This window comes from Aulostomus chinensis, chromosome 9, assembly GCF_037954235.1.
Source record: "Aulostomus chinensis isolate RoL2024-O1b breed Wild chromosome 9, RoL_Achi_v1.0, whole genome shotgun sequence".
Classification (NCBI taxonomy): Eukaryota; Metazoa; Chordata; class Actinopteri; order Syngnathiformes; family Aulostomidae; genus Aulostomus; species Aulostomus chinensis.
The window spans coordinates 1,862,491-1,887,500 of NC_141328.1; the positions used below are offsets into that span (position 1 = coordinate 1,862,491).

Sequence of the window (25,010 nt, forward strand, 5' to 3'; positions counted from 1 at the left end):
CTGACGCGGTTGTCGACGGCTCTAGATTAGCTGCCCCTAATCTCAGGATTGTGCTGACATTCTTTCAGTGACACAAATAAGTAGAGAAGTGAACAGAAGGAAATGTCAGATCAGGTCAGAGGTGACTTTTAAGTATTTTTGTCAAATGGATTTTGAATGTTACTGACAGAAATGTGTCACCGCCTGGAGGAGAAACGAAACATGAAGGAAGAATAAAGAAAAAGGAAACGGATTCCTGGAGGCATGTCGGGAACCGAGCCCTGGATCCACCGTTGCCGCCTTTGTTATAAAATATAGCACTCAAGTAACTTGATACACATCTCGGTGTGGATTTTGTTGCTGAACTTGTCCCTTTAGTCCACACTCTTCTGATACTTAAAACTCCTCACGTTTCACAATACTCCTTAAATTCTCAATCTCTGGAGGGAAAGTCTTCACATCTTTATGCTCAAATTAAACTAAAGGAAAACATAAACACAGGAAATCATACAGTCCCTTTTCTGGAGGACCATCACGTTAGTTTTTGTCGAGTGTAGACAGGAGGTGGTTCATTTTTCTGGTGAGTCTGGTTTCTAATATTTGCCTCATTTCTGTCGTGTGGCTGAAGATCAAAAAATCCTAAAAATCATGAAAGTTAAAATAAGGAACATGTCTTCTAATAGGAGTGAACAAATCACAATGCTTGCAGGGCTCTTGGATTATACTCAGTGGTTTTATTGCCTTTGTTTTACGATCGGCGTATTAACATTATAAGACTGGAACATGTACAAATACATCATTATTATCATAGTCGTCATAGCAGTGGAAATGTTCTAAAATTCCAAGGCTGGGATGTGTTTTTCCTGACATCTGCAGGTCATCCGGGGAATCGCACTGATGTTTTTTTTTCCGCCAGTGTGACGTGTTTTCCTGTGACGCGCAGAAATTTTAAACTATCCTCCTTCTCAGTGATGGCGGCTTCGTTTCGTTCTCTCCCTGCAAGCTGTAACAACAAATGGTACTACACCCGGCAACAGATCGACAACAGCCCCTCCAGGCGAGCTGGACTTGACCCCGACAAGGAGTTGTCCTACAGGCAACAGGCGGCGAACCTGCTCCAGGACATGGGACAGCGGCTCAACGTGTATCTTTTGTCGGGGACGACTGGTGTCTCAGCTAGCCACGTTAGCATGTTAGCTACCGAAGTTCCGCTTCTAGTAAAGCCGGTTCGGCTCGTAGCATGGCAGCTGTGTGTTATTGTGCTTCGTTCGAATGCTAGTTGCCGGTTCTCCTTCGGTTTCACCCGCTGGTTCGTGGTTTGTTGTGTCCTCGGTTGTACCAGCGCTTCTCGTGTTCGGCGTAACTCACCGGGGCCGTCGAGGCCTCTGGTCGGCGGGCCTTCAGGACGTTAGCATTAGCTTTGTTTCATGTATATTAGCCCCATGGGGAAATGTTTACAAACGGGTGTTAGCTTCTCTCACTGTGTGTTATTGCGCGTGTTGTGTGCGTTTATGCTAGTTGGAAGCTAACGCCGCAGCTTCCGGTTGAGTTAACAACAACTTGCAGAAACAACTTCAACTTTGTTCTGCTGCCGGTGGTTCCAAGCAATCTCACCTCGATGTGTAGGAATGGCCACGGCCGGTGTCTCCGAACTGTCGGCGGTATTTTCCTTCATTGTCGTGCGACAGGTCCCAGCTCACCATCAACACTGCCATTGTGTACATGCACCGGTTCTACATGGTACAGTCGTTCACCAGGTTTCATAGAAATGTGAGTATCTGTGTCTTTGGCTGGATTTTCCTTTTCCCCTGGGTTAAAGAAGTCCTTGGTGGAGTTGTGGGCGTGTGGTGGCTGACTCTCCTCTCCCCTCAGGTCATTTCTCCTGCTGCTCTCTTCCTGGCGGCGAAGGTGGAGGAGCAGCCCCGAAAGCTGGAGCATGTTATCAAGGTGGCCCACGCATGTCTCAACCCCCAGGAGCCCTCACCTGATGTCCGCAGCGATGTAAGTTTGTGGGGCTGCAGTGGACTGACCTTCACGTGTCTGTTCACCCTGTAGGAATGTGGCTTTTTATCCTTGTAGTAATAAAAGCAGCATTCGATTATGAGTGAGCGAATCTTTGGTGCGAACATGTCTGCGGCTCCTACTGTGACTCTCGGCAGCGTCGCCGTCTTGATCTAGAACAGAGGAGTTTGATCTTTACTGGGTTTGATGCCTTTCCGTGTAACCCACTACTGTATACATCTAACGGCCCTTTGAACTGTTTTCTGTTCGTGCTGGGCAGCGGTTTATTTGAAGAGGGTTTGTGTTTGAGCCGTTGCTACTTCAGGTGTGTGGGTGGTAATATTACCTGGAGGAAATGCATCCCAACCTCTGTAGGGTTTTAACCGTTCAGGTACTTTAATGTCGACCGGTTGTAAAACAAGAGCATCTGTGCTTATCCAGCTTTGGTATCCTATCACTCATCTGTAAGGCTTTATTGTGAAAGGTGAGTTACATTCATGCAACTTTGCCACACTTGGAGACTGATGATTTATCAGGCTCGCGGGTGGCGTTTCATAGTAATCAGCCGATGCCTCAGTTTAGGAGACCCGCTAACGCGCGGGCATGGCTGCCGGCAGCTGGACCTGCTGCTCTCGACAGGCGGCGTCTGAAATCACTCACCAGAGCAGTCAGGCTCAGCGTTAAATCTGTGAAAAACGGAAGAGAGGCTGCTGCCTGCAGGACCAACCTCGTTCACTTACTCATCGGTGTAAACTCACACACTCTTGTCATGTTTCAGAGAGAAGGGATGCTGCATTCTGTAGGTCAGTGCTCTCAAGTGCCCCAAAACTCAATTTCAGTCTTTTTTTTTTCCCCAACAAAGTTTAGTTGTGATTCCTTGAAGAGATCCTTTTGATCTACGATGAATAAACCGGAGCAAGTAGAGACTCTATGTCAGTCACGTATAATTCAGTTATATTTTATCGGGGAATCAACAAACTGGAGAGAGAACCAGACTAGCCAGATGTATCAGCAGCACCTATTGGTCCTTGGCTCCTTGAACTCAGAATATGAGACACGTGGTCGTTGGGATCACCTCAGAAGCCTTGCAGATGGCTGGTTAAAGTTTTCAGACACAGGAAGCATGTCCAGCTGCTCTTGTTTAGCGACGGGTAGAGGCGTCGCAGTGAGTAACGTGCCTGTCCTCTCAACCTCAGGCCTACCTGCAACAAGCCCAAGACCTGGTCATTCTAGAGAGCATAATACTCCAGACCTTGGGTAAGTTGGGATGGAACAACGGGCTCCCTCCTGTGATTCTGGAATGTTGTGCTAACTTGTTTGACTTGTGTCCCACAGACATCGCAGCGGTTAGCGACACTGCTAAGTTGCATTCACGCCTCATATTTGGCACCACTGACAGTCCTGGTTTCCACTTTTGCTTTTTGTCATTGCTTTGTATTTTTATTTTTTCTCTGTGTTTAAAAGCATCTGTTGGGGATTACGTGTTTAACCATGGCCTCATCGCGAGCTACAATTGTGACTGAATCCCTGCTTAATCCATCTGTGTTTGGAGTAGGCGTACTGCACGGAAATTGCAGCTGTATGCCTCCGAGGTCCACGACTGTCACAGTGACCTTTGATCACCAAAATCATTCCAGTACATCCATGTGTCCCAGTGGTTGTTTGTGCCAAATTTGAAGGAATTCCCTGAAGGCGTCCCTGAGATATCGTGTTCACAGGGACGGTTAGTGGCCGAGTCTGGCTGACGCCTGACAGCAAGAATTTGTTTTCACATGTGAGAAAAATTGACTGCCGCAAAACAAATGTCAGGATAAAAGATTTAGATGACTTGTGATTCATTGTTTTGTTTCATTTTTTGCGTTAAACTGTTCATGTTTTCAAGTTCGCCAGGATAAAACGGGAACAAACGCAGGCTTCATTCTGATTTTCAGGAACTTTTCTAACTGTGAAGCGATGAATGGGAGCTCGCCTTTATCGTGGTCGTCGGATCTTTTGCATTTTATTTATTTTCCTTTTGTTTCCTTTTGTTGCAGCTTTTGAAATCACCATCGACCATCCGCATACTCATGTGGTCAAGTGCACTCAGCTGGTCAGAGGTGAGCATCAAAAGACAGTTTAGAGTTTCACGCGCGAAACACGGCTCGGATGTTCTGGTGCGACTGGCGGCGTGAAGCTGTTCCAGATTTTAAGTGAGTCTCTCTGTTCTGTTGTTGTTCCAGCGAGTAAGGATCTGGCTCAGACATCATACTTCATGGCGACCAACAGGTATATTCATAGTTCACTGTTACACAACAACAAGTTCAGAAGCAGCTGATTTGTGAGGCGATGACTGGGCTTCATGTTGCCAGGCCTTTTGAGTGCAATCCTGAAAAACTCAATCCACTGAATTTCTCTTCTCTCTCCTCCTGTCTCTGTTTTGCTGTCTTCCGGGACATATGCTGCCACGTAGTCTGCACTTGACCACGTTCTGCCTGCAGTACAGCCCGCCCGTGGTGGCCTGCGTGTGCATCCATCTCGCCTGCAAGTGGTCAAACTGGGAGATTCCCGTGTCTACAGACGGCAAACACTGGTGGGAATACGTTGATCCCACTGTCACGCTCGAGCTGCTGGATGGTATGTGCTCGGAACCCTCGTCCCAGAAGGAGAGATGGGTTTGAGAAGGACCCGCGAGTCACACACGGTTCTTCTGATGCCTTTGAACTTCCTTCGGCTGAGCTTGTCTTTACTGTTTCTTCACTCAGAGCTCACGCACGAGTTCCTGCAGATTCTGGAGAAAACGCCCAGCCGATTGAAACGAATTCGCAACTGGAAGGTACGGCTTGTTTTCCATCACTGGTGTGTGGCTGAGTACAGGTCGGCGTGTAGGGTGGAAACCTTGATGACCTCCAGCAAAGAGGCCATGATGGTGTCGGCATTTGTGTGCCAGTCAGTCAGGTCACGCATGTTCACGAGGGTGATTTTCACCAAACTCGGTGGAAGGATGTTTGTATTTGTCAAAGAACGATTCATTCTGGTGTAGATTGTTCCAGCGCCACCTGGTGGCAACAGGATTTTCCCCCCTTTTTTTACACTTTGATGACCTTCTAGCGGGTCTCTCTCTGAGTGACCTCGAGTTTGATTGGTTGTGTCTCATCTCCCAGGCAGGAGGTCAGACACCAAAGGTCAAGCCAAAGGTCCAGGAGGAGGGTGACCAGAGGGACACCATGATGAGCATGATCTCCATGGCCTCCTCAGAGAGCACCGTGGCCGGCCTCATGAGCCTCTCAGCTCCACCCTCCACTTCTTCATCTGTGGGAGACAAGGAGAGAGACACACCAGGTAGCGCTCAGACCTGGAGCGGGAAGAGTCAGGCTGGATCGGAGCAGCAGCAGCAGCCCAACCACGAGGTCCACGCCCCGGCTAAGGTGTCACTGAGTGAATATCGGGCCAAGAATGCGGACGTCCTGGCCGCCCAGAAGAGGAAGTTGGAGAACATGGAGGCCAGTGTGAAGAGGGACTACGCCAACGCTGCACAGGCGCTTATTGGTCAGCAGCAGAGGAAGGAGAAACAGCAGCATCATCACCAGCAGTCCAGCTCCTCCTCTGACATGTCCAACCCCTCCCCTATTATTCTGAAAATCCCTCTGGAGAAGGAGAGGCATGACAGGAGCTCTTTGAAAATGAGGCTCCCGTTAGCTGGCGGAGGAGGTGGCGGGCACAGCAGCAGCGCCCGAGGGCAGGATCAGGATATTAAAGTCCGAATACGAGTGCCTGAGAAGCAGAGGGGGGGTTCAGGAGAGGAGGGCAAGAGCAGGGACAAGCACAGGGAACGCTCGAACCACCACCATCATCATCACCACTACTACTCCTCCTCCAGCAGTGCCTCGCTCTCCTCCTCCTCCTCCTCCTCCTCCTCACATAAACACTCATCTAGTTCCAGTGGGGCGTTAGGAAGCAGCAAAAAAGTCCCCAGTGACTCCTCCAGGATGAGTTCCTCTTCCTCCTCCACCTCACGTAAGAGGACACACTCCCAGGACCCCTCAGCAGGATCCCACCCCTCCTCTAAAGTCAGCAAGTCCTCTAGGAACCCCTACCAGCTGCCATCCCTGTCTTCCTCCACGGGGCAAACCCTGGGCCACGGTCCAGACATCCTCCCTGGCCTGGGCCTCCCCCACCACCAAGGGAGCTATTCACACTCCAAAAGTGACAAGACGGACACTAACGGACACGGTGCGACGGGCGGAGCCCAGTCCAACGAGTACCAGGACACTTTTGAAATGTTGAACTCACTCCTGAGTGCTCAGGGGGTCCAGCCGTCCCAGCCGTCCATGTTTGACTACAGGTCCCAGTATGGGGACTACAGATACAGTGGTGGCTCCAGAGGCAGCAACCCCCGGCCCCCACCCCTGCCCTCAGAACCCCCTCCCCCCCTGCCACCATTACCCAAATAGTCACATGTATTGTCTACATTGTACTTGACATCTTCTTATTTTGAGTATTGTATCTTTTTTTGTTTGGAACTCGTTCAACATTTAATGGGCTTCACTGTGGCAGCAGAGGAGTGAGCTGAGCGCTAAAGGAGCTTTGAACCTTCTTTCCTTGTACTGATCATTTGTGGGGCAATAATGAGAAGCTTGAAGAAAATGTGAGAAAAATATAGAGGAAAGTGTAGATACTATTTTTGGCTCTCCAGATGAACTGAGATGATGGTTCCTGGTATTTTTACCATCAGTTTAGGAGGAAATAAGATTTCCCTCACCTAGCAGTCAGGTTCTCTTACAGATTGTCTTTTTATAATGTTTTTATAGTATGTTATTTATTAATTGAATGCTTTTAAAAAAAGAAATGGTCCCCTCCTTTTTTTTAACCGGGGTATTTCCTCATCATTATGTAGTTTTGAGAGGGCATCTCCAAAGCTGTCGTTAATACTTTTGTCCTGATGTCTTTCTTTATTTTAAATAGCCATAACCTCAACAATTAGGCGTTCGCCCCACCCCTGCTGTTGTGTTTTTCATTATTTGGTAATCTTTTACAGAGATTGTAAGACCTTTCAAACAAACATGAAATATTTTTTACATTTTGTTATAAAAAAAAATGCAAAAAAGCTGTAAATTATCACAAACCGTAACTTTGTTTTTAGATTTTGACTGTTGCAGTCATTGTTTTAAATGGTTGTAAGCCCTTATGTCACTTTTCAGATTACACTAATGAACAATGAGCGTCGTTCACGAAATGTTCTTGCACGAGAATTTGTCCTTAAACGCTACAGGAACTTGTTCTTAGTGTCGTCTTACATACAGGAAGCTAACCCTTGGGAGAACTCCTGACATCCATAGACTGCCGTTCCAACAAAAAAACAGAAGTCAGTTAGCATCGCTCCTCCAAGCTGATGAGTTTTTGAACTTTTTTTTTTTTTCAGTTAAATGCCTTAAATATTGTCAGCTTTCGCTACGCTGCATAAAAAAAGTCAGCAAAAACCACCATTGAATTTTGAGGTCTTTGAGTCTTCAGCTGGCGATGCTGACGAGTGGCCCTGAACGACGCTCGGGACATCGTCCAAGACATCAAATGTCTACGTTCTTTGAATGGACGAAAGCTGCTTGTGAGGACGTTGTGTGTCCGTGGTGGTGGTGGTTCAGTGCATCACCTTCATTTCGTGCTTCTAAGATAACTAACTGCACCAATGTGTTTTTACGGGTCTGAAGTTACACAACAGACGTCGGGATCAAGGCGCTACGAGAGGCCTTCGGGCTGTGCTGCGTCTCTGTAAGACCTAATTAAGGGCCAAAATGTTTGAATGTGTGAGAACAAATTAGTGCTTCAGAACATTTCACGAATGAGGCCCAGTGTACATACGAGGGGTTAAATTTAAGGGTTCTAGGCGTATCTTCCTGATATGGTCACACTGAAGGAACTGCCATCGAAAAAATAAATAAATGTGAGTTATTCTTCGTCATGTGACTCGTTTGTCCATCAGTCCCAGTGGCAGCAGGATGGGCAGCACCCACCGTCACCCTGAAACTCTGAGATAAGCGAACTGCCCACACCATGGGGGAAGATGGTGCTCACCGAGCGGCGGCCGTAGTCCATCCAGTACAGACGAAGAGCATCACCTCCCTGTATGGTTCTTTCATTTATGCATTTCCCTTCCGGAGGGTGGTGGTGTTTGTTTTTGTGTGTGTTTGTTTTTCCAAAGTGTAAATCCCAGTGTGCACCTGTGAGCTCATGCTGGTTTGACTCAATCACGTCCCAGTTGTCCTCTTGTTCCATTTGCATTCAGATAACTCAGTGGGTCTTCAGATTGTTTGTAGTCCTCCACAAGCCGTGATTGATTCATCAGACATGTTTGCATGTGTCCAGTAGTGCAAACCGTCCCGGTTGCCCTCATAGCTCCACTGCAGGGTCATGAGCATGAAGTGTAATACTGTATAATTTCAATTCATGTTTTAAAGTTGTGTGTGTGAGACTGCGATTTGTTGAGGGAAAGAATCAGGTATCATCTGTACATTTGATTCATATAAGCTTTATATGGGTTTGATTGTATAGTATTACTGCGCTTAACATGCTTTTTTTAATGTTTTGTTATGGAAAAAAATCTGTTTTAGGCAGTTCACAGTAATGCAGTACAACAAATCAGCCATAAAATTGTAAAATATTTTGTTCCCTTGACAGACGGAAGATTGACGGAGAGTTCAGCTCTTTGCTCAGGCAGCAGGGGTTCCCAGTCAAATAACCGAAAAAGTAAATGCACTGAATATTTATCTCAGTATGTTTGCCAACAATGCAACTGGCAAAGTGTTCGTTCTTTGTATGATGGCTAGACGATTAGAAAGAGATATCAGAGATACTGTCTTTAAAAAAAAAACAAAAATCTGGACAAAACTTATAATTAAAAGTATTACAATTAAAGCTGTGAGAACATTACAAAAGGACATGACAACGTTAACCCATGTACGAGAATAAAATGAAAGATATTCATGCAACCTAACAATGCAAAATCACAGATTTACAATAAGTTTCACGGTTTTCACGTCTTGGTGTTATGACACTCAGGTCTGGAAATGAAATGTTTGGGAATTTTTTCTGTCAGTGAAATGGTTATATGTGAACACTGTTCTTTTTATATAATGTGGTTGCTTTACTCCCCGTTAAAGTCAATAAAAACTTTAAGGAAACACTCTTTAGCGTGAACGTCTTCATTTATTTTCACTACTACTGCAATATTGTGGGTGTTTGTCAGTTTGTTGCCTCCATGATTGGCAAGTAAACTGGCCAATGAGCTCCTTTGAAAACCTGCGTTTTGGCCAATCAGAGCTCTCGGGGGCGGGTTCAGTTGCCTTCTGCAGTGGCAGTGGCAGTTAGCTGGGAATGCAGGAAAGTGGACGCAGTGAGCTCCAGAAGCTAGGCCTGGTCAGACAGCGGAAAGGAGGGTAAGCGATTGTTTGGGTGTAAAATGAAGGTTTACACTTCCTCGGGGGTCACATGGTATCTACGCTTTCGAGACAGGCGGTTAAATGTTGTCTAGGATCGGTTTAAACCCTTCCAAAGCCGCGAATTGTGGCATTAGCCGTTAGCTACGATTAGCATCACCCAAACAAAGATGGCGACTTTACACCCGAAAGAGTGACGCAGCAAATGGAGGCGGGCTAAAGTTCGGTGTGGCGCGGGGTTAGAGTTGATCAGTTCACGTTCCTCTGCTTTTTTCTTATCAATTTATCGATGGGTTGTTTTATATTGGGAGTGGAGGCGGCAACCGTTCTGGTACTCAGGACTCGTTGGTCTGAGCGTGACGGTGTTTAAATGGAAGAAAGTTTAATCAAACGAATCAACGAGCCACCTGCCGCCTGAGTTAGAGGCTTTAGAAGCTTTAATTACCGTTATACATAATATATGGTGAGATTAGGAGTCTGCACAAAACATACGTTCACAATATTTTACTGAAAATTATTTATGTGATGTTATAACATGCCCTCCTCATCATTTGCCAGTGTTACGTGGTTGAACGTTCCTGTCAAAGCCAAAACCACCGAAATGTCCTGGCGCGGGATGCAGAACGTGAGCTGTGAACAAACCATCATCGAAACTAATCTTTAGCTGTTTAAAGGTCTGTTGAAGGAACTAGCCCCCCCCCCCCCCCCAACCCCTATCGGTAACCCAGCCGTTAGTAGTAAGATCATATTACAATACAGCAGGATAGAACCGAGCCGGGACCCCCGTAAGTGACTGCAGCTCCATCTCAGTCTCTTACTGTTAGGTGAGTGACGTCATATTTCATATGCAATTTAAATTTCACCATGATGTCACGGCAGCTACATTCAGTGTTTGCTGACCTTGTAGGACTTTGCAAATATGGTTTCTTTAAATCGGAGTGGACATTTGGAACAAACGTTCCTCTTTATTTATGGTAGCCTCTTATATTGTAACATATCACCATGCATTGCCTGTTGTGTGGTCCTGTCCACTACCCTGCTCTTGCTGCTGTTGTGTTCTGTCCACATGGCATTACAGATCCAAAGAAAATGAATAAACCAATGAAAATAGAACGAGAACTATGAAACAAGTTCTCCCCAAAGCTGGAACATGCATACAATTAGTATTTTTGTTACAAGTCCCCCAAAATCCAGGACCTGATAAGTTGTGTGACTCTGTTCTGCCAGAACCTCACCAACCAACCGCACACAACCCAAAGATGTTCTGTTTACCATAGCACAAGATGAAGGACAGCAACAGTCTCACCTTTGAGACGCAGGAAACAAACCTCACTGGCATTTCTTACAGCAGTCATGAAAGAAAAAAACTCAATCAACTAATTGAGTTCTTTATTTTGCAGATTGGCAATGAACAGGATACGGATCCATGTTTTGCCCTCCAGTAGGAACCGGGTGACCCAGACCCCTCGTCCCCAGGAGCCTCAGACCTGCTCCTTCAGCCAGCGACCTTGTTCTCAGCCCCGCCTGGAGGGTCTGGACTTCTGTATCAAACACATTCTGGAGGACAAGAATGCTCCGTTCAAGCAGTGCAGCTACGTGTCCTCCAAGAATGGCAAACGCTGCCCCAACGCTGCCCCGAAGGTCGAGAGGAAAGATGGGTAGGTGTTGAACAGCGGGCAGCGAGCTGGAGCGCCAAATGAAAACCAGATGACGTGACCTTTGCACATGGCAGAACTCATAGATGCAAACATGTCTGTTGATATTAGAGTCACATTCACCCCATAACACCACCGACCTAAGAAGTACTTGATGAGGAGCAAACATGTCCCCCTGAGCTCATGACCTGCGCCGTAGTTGAGCACCTAGGCTTGTGACCTGGTCTGGCTGGGTCACGCCGCCAAAACACTAGTTTGCAGCAGGATTTCAGCATCCCTGTGTGATGGGTTTGTTAGTGCACGTCCAACAATGGAGGATGAAAAGAGCAAATCAGTCTGAGGTTTGAGCTCATAAATGTTGAGCAGCATGTTGAACTGTGTCTGTACGGCCCAGCGATGGTCTGGAGATGTGGTGTGGATCTGCCTCTGTGTGAAGGTGCACATCAGCGATCAAACGCACAACTGTAAATTTAGCTTGAGCAGGCAATTTGTCTCCAGACAGCTTTAGTCATTTTTGTCCTTCTTTTGGACCAAACCTTCCCTGCCGCTGTGGCTCAAGCTCAACTAAGCTTGATAAAATAAACCCGAGTTGGCTTTTTGCTTCTGCTCATAACAAAACCAAGCAGCCTTCTGCCTGTCTGACCTCCAACTCGTCTGCTATCTCTTTCTCTGAAGAGTGACGTTCTGTGCCGAGCACGCTCGAAGGAACGCCATGGCGCTCCGAGCTCAGATGAGAAAGGCGTCGTCTGGTCCGTCTCCAGAGACGCTGTTGTCTCAGCTTAGTGGATACAACCGTGCGGAGACGCGCAGCCTTGATGGAGGTCGCTCTGAAGCCAGTCGCATTCTCGGTAAATCAGCTTGTCAAGTGTGTACGTGTTAATCACATGTTTTGACACCGGCAGTTTATTATTCATCACCTGTGTGGTTTGTCATGACTGTAATGTTTATCTGAACTGCTCCGGGTAGACGAGGACAGTTTGAGTGAGGAGGAGCAAGGTCCCCTGGTCCTGGACCAGACCTGGAGAGGAGACCCTGACAGTGAAGCCGACAGCATCGACAGTGACCACGAGGATCCGCTCAAGTAGGTTGAACTGCCCAGCTGTTGTTTTAGGCCGGTGCAGCGTGAATGAAGAGGGCTGCAGCGTTGGACTGTTTTCAGGCTGCTATCGGTCTTCAGGTGTATCATGCTTATCTGGGGTATTGGGGGCTGGGTGGAGCTGTCGGTGAGTTAGATGGAGCTCAGGCTCTTGTAGCTGGAGGAAAGTTAATCATTTCTGTTCTGGTAGACATGCAGGAGTGTACACAGCAGAGGAGGTGGCGCTCATCACTCGAGAGAAACTCATCAGGCTCCAGTCGCTCTACATCGACCAGTTCAAGCGCCTGCAGCACCTGCTGAAGGAGAAGAAGCGCAGATACTTGCACAACCGTAAAGTGGAGCATGAAACTCTTGGTAAACTCTTCTAAGAAGCTTGTTTACACTCGACTTACTGACCTGTTAAACCGTTGGTGCAGTGAATTAACCCCGCCCTTTAACGTCCACAAGGTGTAACAGAGCCGATGATTTGTTTGTGACAGGAAGCAGTCTCCTGACAGGGCCTGAGGGGCTGTCCATGAAAGAGAGGGAGAACCTGAAAAAGCTCAAAGCCCTGCGTCGATACCGTCGGCGGTACGGCGTGGAAGCGCTGCTGCACCGTCAGCTGAGGGAACGGAGGCAGGCCGTGACAGAAGGAGCTCCTCAGGTAAGGAGTTTCCTCCTGACAGTGTCCAGACCTCCTTCTCTGGACGGGGTCTGGTGTCTTGAGTCCAAATCAACTAAATCTCTAGCTGTTCCTCGTCTATTTGACCCTCGCCAACAGAAGTTCCAGAATTCTCCCTGCTGTTGGAACATTTTTGGACGTGTCTTTGTGAAAATCCCCTCCCTCCTCACTCACAAAATTGTCTTGTTTTTTAATTCTTTCAGTTTCACTGAAGTGAACTGTTGACGTTCACTTCAGTGAAACTACAGGAGACACAGTTGTGCTGTGCATAGTTTGTATCAAAGTTGGTACACGAGGAACATTTGATGATAGATTTGAGGTTCTGGCTCCACTGATCCACTTCTGTTTTGGACTGTTGCAACTTGAGCTGCGTCACTCACTGATGAGGTGAAAGAATTTCACGGGGTGTGTATTTGTCGTTTTGTCTTTTGTGAACTGTCTCAGTCCTCTGAGCCTTTAGAAGTAAATTGAAGTCACTGCAGACATTTATGTTTGTCTCATTAATCTAAACCTCATCAAGGAGGCGCAAGTGTACAAAAGACTGTGAAGTAATGTCACAAATCCACAGAGCCCAAACGTGCAGGCTGCCTTTGGCAAGTAAACGTGACATCTGTGTGTTTGAAGGAGGAAGCCTTGAGAAGGTGGTCTCCCAATGGCTGACGGCTCCTGATGGAGTGTGGCTGCAGAGTGTCTGTGAGAATGTACCAAACCTCAGGGAGGGGGGATAATAAATAGTTTTGGTTTGGGGATTATTCTCAGCATTTTTGAGTGCAGCACAGTGGGATTGAGATCCCAAAGCCCCGTCACATGAAGCAAGTCAGGCGGACGCGCCAAAGAAACCAGAGGTGTTTCCAGTTTATTTCTTTGGCTGTTTGCCCGGACGCTTCAGCGGCGTGTGACGTTTTACCTGCTGATGCTGCTTCAGTGTCATTTTCTAACACGCTTTCCTCTTTTGCAGCCCCACACGAGAACCGTGTACGAGAAATGCATCTCCTTTGTGGAGGGAACTCGATGTCCCAACCCCTGTCTGCCCATGGCCCGGCACTGTGTCTCGCGTATCCTCAATGATGTTTGTCTGAAAAAACCCACAACAGAATAGTCGTGTTTCATACAAGAAGCCGCAGATGGGTTTTCTGGTATTGAATGGAAGAAAACGTTTTATTTCTTTTCCTTCAAACCTCACGGTCGGTTTATAATCCAGCTGTAAAATTTCAAACTTTACTGAGGTTCTCTGCTCTGCTGCACTGCGGCCCTGATCAAGACCAGCAGCTTGAGGTAGCTGCTGGTTTCAAAGGGAGCCCACATGAACTCCTTCCTGTGGTCTGTTGATGTTTCCCAGAGTTATAAAGGGACTGATCAGTTCAGTTGGAAGGAACAAAAACATCTCCAGAGCATTTTTCATTCAGCGGCAGTTTTTATGAATTTGCATTGTCAGTTTCACTGCTTCAGTTAAGAGAAACAAAACGGGTTTTGTTGCAAGCATGAATGTTGCGTCCTGTAATCACTGGTTCAGTTTGAACGAGCTGGAGAAAACCGGAGGGGCTGGGAAGGAGCTCCTGTCAGGTTGTTGGGGTACGAGCACATGGTGAGGTAGAAGATGAAGACTTCACTGCTCAGCATTTGACCTTTGACCTTCCGCTGGTGTCGGGCTGTAAGTGAACCTCTGAGAAGAGAGTTTAAGTGCCGTCCTGACGTAGTTTTCCGTGGTGCTGGTGGTGATTCAGGTCCAGGGATTTCCTCATCCACCGTCTCCTCAACAGTTGACTTCTGCCCCTTTTTCAAATATTGAGTGAAGAGCCGGGTAAAGAAGGTGAGGGTTACGTTGGATGATTTATTCAAGGGTTGGTAATCATGACGTGATTAGTTGGGTTGGTAATCTTCAGTTTAGCAGCTCCTATGTGGCTGGCGCTGAGCTCCAGAGTCACAGAGACAAACGGGAAAGCAGGGCTTCATGAATTCAAGATGTCTGACGGCGCAAATTTGAAAAATTTAATTCACCTCTTAAGGTGAAACGGCAGCTGAACTGAAAGACCCATGAGTTGATGTGGACCTGCTCAGACAAATGGTACCGCTCAAGCGTGGTGCAGAACTCTGTTGTCCTTGACACCCGGACCCTCAGACATCTTACAGGACAGCAATCAGGTGCTCTTCAAGCAGTGTCCAGGCCTGACTGACGTCCCGTGTGAGCGCACGGTGCACATGGGCCAGTCGGAGGACCCTCGCTGCCCGCTCCACCTCACCCTGCCTCCCCCCATGTACCAGCCAGAGCAGGAGCCTCCGCCGCAGGAGCAGTTCACCCCCGCCAGCAAAGACATGTACCTGAGTGCAGCCGAGCTCCAGCCGACAGAGAGCCTCCCTCTGGAGTTCAGCGATGTAGGCACAGTGGCGTCGCCAGCAGGGTGCAAGAGCCAGCTGCAGTACTAACACACTTAATGACTCCAGCACCCCTGTTCTACAGGACCTGGACGTGGAGGGAGACGGCATGCAGGGCCCCCCGTCCCCCTTACAGTTTGACACGGCCCTGGCCTTGGAGGACCAGACCATTAGAGCCATCGCTGAGGCCCCCATGGACATCCTGACCGGAGAAGACCCAGACCAGGTGGACCTGGACGCGTCAGGACAGGAGCTCTCTGAGAGAGACGTCGACGCCATCATGCACGACCAGGTGAACCTGAATAACACCAATCAGTAAAAGGGTTCAAATGGGCTCCAGCCACCGATGATTCAGAACCAGGCTGAACCGATTCGGCCTGGAGTCCAAAGGTGTCTGCTCTTGAAGCTGGTCTCAGATATTCCAGCGTCTCGGAGCTCTGAAACCCCCAACTTTTTCCCCCTCGGAGGTTTTGGTCCGGTCCTCTGAGTCAGCTAACAGGCTGTGCTGGTTTATACCCTGTGAACATACTGGTCCTGCTGGTGTAGGACCGTGAAGAGCTCTGAAGCAGACAGAACCACCTGCTGGATTGAAGAAGAGCTGCTTGTACATTTGATTTGCTTAGAACAGCTGATAGTCGTTTTTGGTTAGTCCTTCGTTTACCTGTGGTTCCTCCTGCTGTTCTTCCTGCTAGGTGGTGTCCGAGGTGGTGGGAGGAGAAGACGCCGCCGCCGCCGCCACCGAGAATTCCCTCCACGACGCCGCCTCAGTCGACGCTCCCAGATGATCAAACTCCGCCTCCTGCATCGTTGGAACACTGAGACGCGCCTGAAACTTTCATTCCCTGCCAGTCGACCGATAGACTGAACATTCATGTGGCCATATTTATACTGTTCACCTGGGTGAACTGTGACCCAGTTTTTACCTGGGAGGGCTCTCGTACACTGTTAACTTAGTTGAACTCTTCCTCGTGATCCGTGTTTCCACAAACACAAGTTCAGTTACCTCATTAAAGTCCTTCAAAGTGGCGTCTTTCTTCTCCCTCATTGAGAGACTCACAATCCGAGCATGAAAACAGGATTTAATAAAGTTGCAGCGCCGGACACGAGAACATCAGCAGCGTTTGAGCTCCTCCAGTTTCCACGTCTCATTAATGAGGCGCCGGAGAACTGAAGGTTGCGTTACGACCCAAACGCCTCTCCTCTCATCGACTTCTCACCCTGCACGTTTCTTGGTCTTCAGGCGGTCGGATGCTGACCCTGACGTCGGCGCCCTGCAGCAGCAGGAACCGGGTTTGCTGAAACAAAGTTCTAGCCAACTTAAGTTTGTGGTGCTTGAATGTGTTGTGATCATCGTTGATGATGCTGATGTTGAGGGTTAGCGAGCAGCAGCGCCGCCTCCGGCCGCCGCCTCTGAAGACCCAACTGGGCATCAAACATAAACACACACCTGAGCTGCTGGAGACCCCACAAGCGCCCCTCCTCAGCCTGGACCCTGTTCTGACGGTCCCCCGTGGCTCAGGTCTGAACCCAACTATCGCTCGCACTCCGGAAAACAAGTTCATACGTTTACATGCCGGGAAACGTGAACATCCAGAACGTTTAAAGAAGTACGAGATGAGGTCATTACATTCTATATTTAATGTGTCCTCGATGTAAACAACAGATCAGCTGAGATGAAGACAGGAGCTGAACTGGACCGATACCAGTGCCCTCCAGTGCTGGTGAGGTTCCAGGGTTCTCAAGGAGGAGAACCCTGCTGCTCCTGTTCTTTCCCTCTTACTGTTGACACATAACAACAAGCTTGTGAGTCTGTCAGTGCGATGACAACCCCTCGCAGTGGGTGGAGCCTGACGCTGGACTACACGCCAGCTGCTCCTCACTGGAGGCCTTCAAACATGGCTGCTCCCATCACGCACTCCCACCACAACAGCTGGAAAACAGAGGCCAGTTCCCCCAGTTACTGGTTTTTCAGGGGTTCGCCCTGGTACGCTGCACTCTGATTGGCTCCAAAGTGACATTTGTGACATCACAAATCCTGCACTGTTCGACTCAAACTTATTAGCCTTTGACAAGCCGAAGTATGAATGTGAAGCTCAACTATTCAGCTGAAGTGAGCAGACATTTTTGGGAGGAGGAGGGGATCTTCAATCATCTCCGAGCCGAGCCTTTACAGCCTCGCTGAGAGGGACTTTCATGAGTCCATGGTGAAGTTGTGTTTGGCAGCCTCCAAAAATCGGGGCGGGTGAAGCAATTTCATGCAATGACATCACTTTTCCTCAACCCCGAACGCTGACACCGACCAGAGGAAGAAAAGCGGCTGCAGCAGCGGGAGGAGTAGGAGGAGGAGGAGGACGCCGCCTGGAAATGAGCACTAAATATTCGCCACAAACTGCAGCTTCGGCTCGCTGAACACGGAGCGTCGAGCGATTCCGACCCGATGAGGTGAGTTCCGGACGGGGCTGTGGCGCCGCGATCCGGCCGGACACGGACGCTGTTCCACCGGGGGAGAATGTAGATGTGTCCCGTGTTTCTAGTCGGAGCGATATTAGGGCGTTACAGCTGGGGGACCCACGTCGGTGTCAGGGCCGAGAAATGAACCGGTTCCGTGTTGTGGCCCCGGTATGTGACTGCGTCAAATGCTGGTTCAGCGGGCGTGTGGTGGGTTCGGTCCCGGTTCTGGAGGTGAAATGTGACCTGAGAACATGGGAGAGGCGCCGCGTTCGTCATCCGCGAGTGTCGGGGATGAACTGCGATTCATTGCTGCAGTTCCCCTCAAACCGGGGAAGCAGGCCGCGCTCGGTGGGGCAGCAGCGGCCCCCAAACCCTCCGAGGGGAACCAGCCAGGCCCACCAGAACCCGACCGGGACCATCTTTAAACTCCCCCGACGGAACAGGAGTTGATGATGTAATAACTGACCGAGATGCAGGAACCAGTGACAAAAGAACGTGTTTGACATGATGCGGCGCCGCATGGAGCCTGCTGGTTCTGGTCGGATGGACTTCGGTTCTCCAGAATGTTATCGTGCTCTGCCTGTTGTCGTGAGTTAGTTTGTTTAAGGGCAGATAAAAACGGAGCTGCCACTAATTTAATAACTGCCTTCATTCCCATTCTTGATCTCATAGTCGTTGGTTCTGTAATCAATGATGAGAGTCGGATCAGTAACCCGGGGGCGGTTCTGCAGAACCTCAGCATCATTTCCTGTCCCACTAGTGAACCTTTGGGCCATAGAACGCAGAGAAATCATGAAAAATGCTTCACATCTGAAGCGACTCGTTGAAGTTGTTTCTTTTGTCTGTCCAACAACCCAAAACCCCCAAAAAGACTCTTGGGTGTCTGTCAGAAATGAAACAACCAGAACCACGCCGTCACAGTGGCGGGCCGTCACGGTGACCTTTGACTTTTCACCGCATGAACCTCAAAACAAATGTGGAGAAAATATTTCCAGAAATATCCTGCTGGTGCGCGGCGGGACGAAGGAAGCGGCTGAAAACAAGACGAGGGATAAAAATCCTCCCCATGAAGAGCAAACGTGCGCTGTTTGTGCTTGAAGGACTGAAGGCAGTCATTGATCGCAGAAACGATGTCCTCTGATTGATCGATTGATTGATGTCTAGTTGCTCCAGGTTCAAGTGATTGTGTGTGACATCATCGGTGACCTCAGCCGCAGGCGTGTTGATGCGCGTCCAACCGATGAAGTCTTGGTGAAATGGAATGCTTCTGTTAGGTACAGCAGTGACGTTGGCGTCCATGTTGGTCAGCAGGTGAGCGGATCACCTGGTCCGTCTGCTGGACCCTGGACCGGGTCTGAGTCCTCTGAGGGGAACTCTGATGTCCACCCAGGCGTCTTGTCCTCAGGTCAGTTGGCGTTCAGGAGAAACGCGGATGGAAGAATGCTTGGATGCCAGGCGCCGTTCAGGCTGCAGAGGATCAAAGTTTGACTGAAGAGTCAGGAAACGCGTCTCCTAAACCTGCGGCGTGGCTTCTGTCCGGGGATGGGTTGATTCTGGCCGTCGGCGTTTCTCATCGTCTGAGCCGCCAGCTCTCGGCCGGAGGTCACTGAGAACGTGAGGAGACCAGGTGGGTCGCTGACCCTTCACCCTGTGACCCGGCAGCCACCGGACGACCAACTCCCAGTGTGGAAGTCCGTTCTAGCTGGATTGCGGTGGTCTGGTGAGGCCGGTGGTTCAGAGGAAACGGCTCACATCAGCTGAGGCGCACGAGTGCGGCCGTGAACGGCTCATCCTGAGGAGTGACCTCAGAGCCGCTCGCCAGGTGATATTTGCGGTCCGCGTGTCCGTGTTTGATCGCCGCAGAAGCTTCGGAGTGTCCCGTCCCACTGCGGCGCTGAGATTGCTTATCCAAGCGGAGCTGCATGACATCATGAAGCGCTCAGCCAGTGACTTTATTCGAGTGTAATGGGCAGTATAAGTGCTGGCTGGCTCGCCTCCACTCTGATTGCTCCCAGATGTTCTGCACGCCTTTGTGTCCCACATCTTGTTGCATTCGGCTCCTCCAGACGCCACATAGCGGCGTTCAGACTTAACGATGGTGGGGGAACATGACGGCGACCGAGAGTTTAATTTGGCTGTTGGTTCTGCTCTGTCATTGTTAATTAGACCTCCCAAACTCAAACTAAACTTCAGCTGTGAAACGACGCTTGGAGCAGTCGATAATAACGGCGTGAAAGATTCTGAGTTGAAGGAACACGCCAGAGCTGGAGAGTCAGACAGGAAGCTCCAGGCTGAGGGAACCACGCTAGGTAGCTTAGCACAATGAATGGCAGTGGATGGGAAGCATTAGCATAGCTCCATCCGGCGTCAGCATCTTCTGAAGCCAGCAGCTCCTCCTCAGGGTTGAGATGTTCAGTCTGAGGAGTCGCGGACCTCCAGGAGAAACAAACGAAAGAATCGAAGAAAACAGAAAGAAAGTGAGAAAGGAAAGGAAGAAGAAAAACCAACCTGACAAACTGTCCGAATGTAGCAGTTCTTATCGAGCGGATTCATTTATCCCCCTTCCTCCACAGCCCCCCCTTTATGTTGAACATGTACCATGATGTCACTTCCTGTGCTTTCTCAAATATCCAATCACAACGGAGAGTGTAACAGGAAGCTGGATCATTACCTGGAGCTCTCTGCTGCACCACAGTTCGTCACCTCACCGACCTCATGACCAGTCGGTCTGCTCTGTCTCCACTCCGCCGTGTCTCTCGCTCTCAAGGTCAGCGTGTCATTGAAACATCACGCCACCGGGTCAGGGTTCAGCGCCACCGCAGGGAGCGATCATGCAGTCAGTGTGAAGTCCGGTCGGGGCGCCGCCGGGTCGGAGCCTCCTGCAGAACGCCTGTCTCTGCAGCGTCCGCCGCACTTTGAAGATGGGCTCTTATCAGCCATCGGCTCGGGCCTTTATCAGCCGTCTGTGTGATGCACGCAGGTACCGTAGTTACCATGGTGATCCGCCGCCGGCTCTCCTGCTGCTGCATTAGCATCTCAAAATATTCCTCAGTTACCCCCCCAGAGTTGGCGCCGTATGACAGAGCGCTCAGCAGGAATTGAGAGCGCCGCCGCAAGATCATCATCATCACCGCCACTGTTGACACACACACATGCACACAGACACACGCACACAGACACACACACGCACACAGACACAGGCACACAGACACACACACTCACACAGACACAGGCACACAGACACACACACACGCACACAGACACACGCACACAGACACACACACTCACACAGACACAGGCACACAGACACACACACACGCACACAGACACACGCACACAGACACACATTCACACAGACACACGCACACAGACACAGACACGCACACAGACACACGCACACAAACACACAGACACACACACCTTCGCCTGCAGCTCTTTGTTTACTCTCACTCTCTTTATTTGAATGTTTGTCAGCTAGAAGAACTTAAATCCTCAGCCATGTTTTTACCTCACTGTGTCACATTGAAAACGCCAGAGGGATCCTGGTTTGTGTGTGTGTGTGAGAGAGAGAGAGAGAGAGAGAGAGAGAGAGAGAGAGAGAAGGCAGGGGACTGATTCTAAATCCGCCCAGCAGAGGAATCTGTGGTCATACAAACATTGGAAGTTGGCAAAACACTTCTTTCACTGCAGCTGCAACAAACATTCGATTCATCAGTGCAGCCAGAGAAAACACGGTTTGGAATGTAGCTTTAATCAATTCAAGTAAACCCGATCGCTGCCACTTCCTGTTTGACCAAAAATTTAATGGTCATAATTTATTTGAGCTTGATGCCAGCTGGCTACAAACTTTGATTTCTTTGTTTAAGTTTTGATCGGTGATTTCTGAAATTGTTCAAGAAGAAGCGCTTCAGTCAGGAGTCAGGCGTCCTCGCCCTGGAACAGTCCTCCTTTGTGCGCCTCTGCAGTTTATTTTCATTTGTCTTAAAATAAGTTGTTATTGAGGAGCCTCACAACCCCCCCGTCTCGGGTCCCTAAACCCCCTCCCACAAGGTGCTCAGTGAGCTGCTGCAGCTCGCCAGCTTCCTGTTTCAAAGCCCACCGGCTCACTCTGGAAAGCAGGAGTCGTCCCGCAGCCTCTGCAGCATCTCTGCTCCTGTAGCCGAAACACGGAGCTGTGGGAAAGGAAGTCGGACTCTGCTGAGCTTAGACGCGTCCAGATGTACAGAAACGCCTTTGATCCCCACATGGGAAACATCAGCTGAGGTTGTAGCGTGGGTCGAGGAAGAACCCGTTACACTCTGGGGTGGGTCCAATTGACCGACACACAAACAGCGCTTTTCTATGCAGGGTTTGTCGGACTTAGCATTAGCAGAGGTGCGTTAGCAATAGCAGAGGTGCGTTAGCATTAGCAGAGGTGCGTTAGCATTAACAGAGGTGAGTTAGCATTAGCAGAGGTGCGTTAGCATTAACAGAGGTGAGTTAGCATTAGCAGAGGTGCGTTAGCATTAGCAGAGGTGCGTTAGCATTAGCAGAGGTGAGTTAGCATTAGCAGAGGCGAGTTAGCATTAGCAGAGGCGAGTTAGCATTAGCAGAGGTGAGTTAGCATTAGCAGAGGTGTGTTAGCATTAGCAGAGCTGGGATAGCATTAGCAGAGGTGCGTTAGCATTAGCGTAGGTGTGTTAGCATTAGCAGAGGTGTGTTATCTTTAGCAGACGTGAGTTAGCATTAGCAGAGGTGTGTTAGCATTAGTCTAGGTGAGTTAGCATTAGCAGAGGTGAGTTAGCATTAGTGTAGGTGAATTAGCATTAGTGTAGGTGATTTAGCATTAGCAGAGGTGCGTTAGCATTAGCCTAGGTGAGTTAGCATTAGTGTAGGTGAGTTAGCATTAGCAGAGGTGAGTTAGCATTAGCAGAGGTGAGTTAGCATTAGACTAGGTGCGTTAGCATTAGTGTAGGTGAGTTAGCATTAGTGTAGGTGAGTTAGCGTTAGTGTAGGTGAGTTAGCATTAGCAGAGGTGAGTTAGCTTTAGCAGAGGTGAGTTAGCATTAGTCTCAGTGAGTTAGCATTAGCAGAGGTGAGTTAGAATTAGTGTAGGTGAGTTAGCATTGGCAGAGGTGTGTTAGCATTTGTCTAGGTGAGTTAGCATTAGCAGAGGTGAGCTAGCATTAACAGAGGTGTGTTAGCAGTAGCAGAGGTGAGTTAGCACTAGCAGAGGTGTGTTAGCATTAGTCCAGGTGAGTTAGCATTAGCAGAGGTGTGTTAGCATTAGCAGAGGTGTGTGTTCTCTCAGTGAAACTGTGAGCTTTAACGCTCCGATGACCACATTCCCTCATGTGAATGAGGACATTGTTCTCGTTCACATGAGGGATGCGTCTCAGGTGTCATTTGAGAAAAATATTCATCAAAACTCTTTATCCTCTCAACCTGCTCAGCCCTAAATGTTGTAAAATTAAAGGCCCAGACATTTTGGGCATCCAAGTGAACCAGATGGGATGTCGTCCTGGTTCTGTCCTGATAACAGGCTTTGTGGATCTGTGCTGTCTCTTTGTGGTCCAGTTCTATCAGATGTGGTCCAGTTCTGGTCCAGGAGCTAGTGGATGACTCGCTGGTGTTTCTGTGGCTGGACCGCTGCTATCAGCCTGTCATCAACTCTCTGGTGTAGCAGACAACAACAGTTGGGCTGGTAAATGAGCATTTCTCCTTGGCTTCAGGAGCTCTGAGGTCTCTCCTCGCCAGAGTCCTGGATCAGGCATGTGGGCCTGCTGGTCGCTGAGCTGGTCTGGCCTTGGTTGACCAGTACAGATGGAACAGATCAATAGCGTGGACATGATGATTGCTGGTGACCTGCAGCTCCTTCACCCTCCTCCTCTCACAGGCATGTGGGCTTCACTAGTGTCAGGTAGCAAAGACCAGCGAGGTTGTCAGGTGACGTGTCGCTCCGGCGCGGCGCGCGGCGCTCTGGTGTGGTACCTGCCTTCACAGGGTCCTGAGGCTTCTGCTCATTTCTGAGCTTCTACGGATGCAGAAAGGAGCCGCTCAGGATTCCCAAGTGCAGCTGTGGCAGTGAGGAGGATGCACGGGACATTCGTCTTTGTCCTGTAGAAATATGTGAGCGCCGCTCATGACGGCTCGGCGGCCACGTCTGACTCTCTAATGAGGTCCGACCCGAGCAACGTTCATGCATATTAACAGGAGACGCCTCCACCGACTCCGTTTTATAGTCCCAGCTGTAGACCGTCTCTGAGCGGAGGAGTCGCATTACCAGGAGGTGGAGGAGATGGAGCTCTGCACGTTGCTGCCCATTAAACTGTCGGCCCCTCAATGGGGGTTTGGACCCCAGCAGCCTGATTTACTGCTGTAATTCAGGATTTTCTCTGGCTCCAGCCGACCAGGAACCATTCAGCACGACCATCTGCCAACGGGCCGCCACTGCTGGGACTCCTCTGGTGCTGCGAGGGCCCGACTATTAGTGTTGATGAACCTGCCGGATTCTTCCAGCCAGAAACAGCTGCTAACATCTGCACCGTGGCTGCTGCTTCTTCTTCTGATGAGCTTGCGTCTGTTGGTTCACGTTAGCCTGAGAAGTTACTGGTGATACCACAGCGTGACTTTCAGAGTACTTTTGCGTACCAAGAGTGAAAAGCCACCACCGCCTCTTCCTGAGCTGCCGCTGACCTCTGACCAAGCAGAGGTGGCACAAGTACACACTTTTACTGCACAAGTAGAAGTACTGGTCCTCGGGTAAAACTCGCTCCCCGTGTCACGTCTCACGTCTCGTCTGTTTCTTTTATTTTGTCTTGTATATCATTTTTTCTTTTGTGCATAAAAGCTAAAGTCTGTGAGGAGGAGGAGGAAGTAGAGACATTTGTCTTAAAATGTTACAAGAAGTTGTCAGCAAGTACGCTAACGGAGTATTTGTACTGCAGTGTGAATATGCCAGGGATTTTCTATTGTGGTAGTTTACTTATTTGTCAATATAATTACAAAATGAATTGCTTAAATTGCACATCATTTTTTTAGTTACAACAAAAAGTCATCAGAGTACTGAAGTACTGAGTACTGCCCGCTTCCCCTCACGCCGTTGTTAACGTTCAGGAACCCATCGTTGTTGGCGCGGGAGACTCTGAGTCGTCTGCGTCGCTTCGTAGAAGCGAGGAATTTGTGCTTGAGAAGGTTGTGTTTTTTTATCTTTTTACAGTTCGATGTTGCAGTGGCGGTGAAACTGCAGCAGATGATCTGACCTTGTTGGGTCGCATTTGCATCGAGTCTGGACTCACGTGTCACTTCCTGTCAGCGTGCAGGAGACGTTATCCGCAGGGAAAGTTGCGGCCCATTAGAACACTCAGTTTACTGCCCACTGACTTTCTTGTGTCCAGCTTTTATTC

General features: G+C 49.2%; 3 protein-coding genes and 1 non-coding gene across 8 annotated transcripts in view; all 4 read left to right on the plus strand.

Moving 5' to 3' along the window:
• Positions 1 to 901: 901 nt before the first annotated feature.
• ccnt1 (cyclin T1) lies at positions 902 to 9,129 on the plus strand. Of its 2 annotated transcripts, none has more exons than XM_086213027.1 (9): positions 902 to 1,123; positions 1,668 to 1,749; positions 1,852 to 1,980; positions 3,177 to 3,237; positions 4,014 to 4,076; positions 4,200 to 4,245; positions 4,430 to 4,593; positions 4,722 to 4,792; positions 5,121 to 9,129. In XM_086213027.1, the coding sequence occupies exons 1-9, from the start codon at positions 951 to 953 to the stop codon at positions 6,408 to 6,410; spliced, it is 2,079 nt and encodes a 692-aa protein (XP_086069153.1). In that variant the 5' UTR covers positions 902 to 950; the 3' UTR covers positions 6,411 to 9,129. The 2 variants fall into 2 exon arrangements, with proteins under 2 accessions (XP_086069153.1, XP_086069152.1); XM_086213026.1 differs by having other exon boundaries at positions 4,014 to 4,075; positions 4,190 to 4,245.
• A 156-nt stretch (positions 9,130 to 9,285) lies between these two features.
• Positions 9,286 to 16,194, plus strand: kansl2 (KAT8 regulatory NSL complex subunit 2). 3 transcript variants are annotated; one of them, XM_086213028.1, is made up of 10 exons: positions 9,286 to 9,389; positions 10,790 to 11,047; positions 11,720 to 11,913; positions 12,011 to 12,125; positions 12,331 to 12,494; positions 12,620 to 12,783; positions 13,760 to 13,856; positions 14,921 to 15,174; positions 15,260 to 15,466; positions 15,867 to 16,194. In XM_086213028.1, the coding sequence occupies exons 1-10, from the start codon at positions 9,328 to 9,330 to the stop codon at positions 15,957 to 15,959; spliced, it is 1,608 nt and encodes a 535-aa protein (XP_086069154.1). In that variant the 5' UTR covers positions 9,286 to 9,327; the 3' UTR covers positions 15,960 to 16,194. The 3 variants fall into 3 exon arrangements, with proteins under 3 accessions (XP_086069154.1, XP_086069155.1, XP_086069156.1); XM_086213029.1 differs by having other exon boundaries at positions 11,720 to 11,892; XM_086213030.1 differs by lacking the exon at positions 9,286 to 9,389 and adding an exon at positions 9,931 to 10,213.
• LOC147255361 (small nucleolar RNA SNORA2/SNORA34 family) lies at positions 14,048 to 14,181 on the plus strand. The gene has a single exon (XR_015117960.1). It is a non-coding gene; the product is annotated as a small nucleolar RNA SNORA2/SNORA34 family (small nucleolar RNA).
• A 1,057-nt stretch (positions 16,195 to 17,251) lies between the features above and the next one.
• The window catches only part of nckap5l (NCK-associated protein 5-like), a 31,009-nt gene continuing 23,250 nt past the window's right edge, over positions 17,252 to 25,010 (plus strand). The window contains exon 1 of one of the 2 annotated variants that reach the window (XM_086213031.1): positions 17,252 to 17,616. The gene's annotated coding sequence lies outside the window, so the exon portion shown is untranslated. Of the gene's footprint in view, positions 17,617 to 21,907; positions 21,929 to 25,010 lie in introns of those variants that run through there. The other variant, XM_086213034.1, reaches the window with a different exon arrangement.

Excerpts from the sequence above, each read along its gene's own strand:
- kansl2 (XM_086213028.1), top strand. The coding sequence starts at position 9,328 with ATGCAGGAAAGTGGACGCAGTGAGCTCCAGAAGCTAGGCCTGGTCAGA. Across the intron at positions 9,390-10,789 it reads GTCAGACAGCGGAAAGGAGG|ATTGGCAATGAACAGGATAC; the intron begins GTAAGCGATTGT and ends TTTATTTTGCAG. Across the intron at positions 11,914-12,010 it reads TAAATCAGCTTGTCAAGTGT|ACGAGGACAGTTTGAGTGAG; the intron begins GTACGTGTTAAT and ends TGCTCCGGGTAG.
- ccnt1 (XM_086213026.1), top strand. The coding sequence starts at position 951 with ATGGCGGCTTCGTTTCGTTCTCTCCCTGCAAGCTGTAACAACAAATGG. Across the intron at positions 1,124-1,667 it reads ATGGGACAGCGGCTCAACGT|GTCCCAGCTCACCATCAACA; the intron begins GTATCTTTTGTC and ends GTCGTGCGACAG. Across the intron at positions 1,981-3,176 it reads CACCTGATGTCCGCAGCGAT|GCCTACCTGCAACAAGCCCA; the intron begins GTAAGTTTGTGG and ends TCTCAACCTCAG.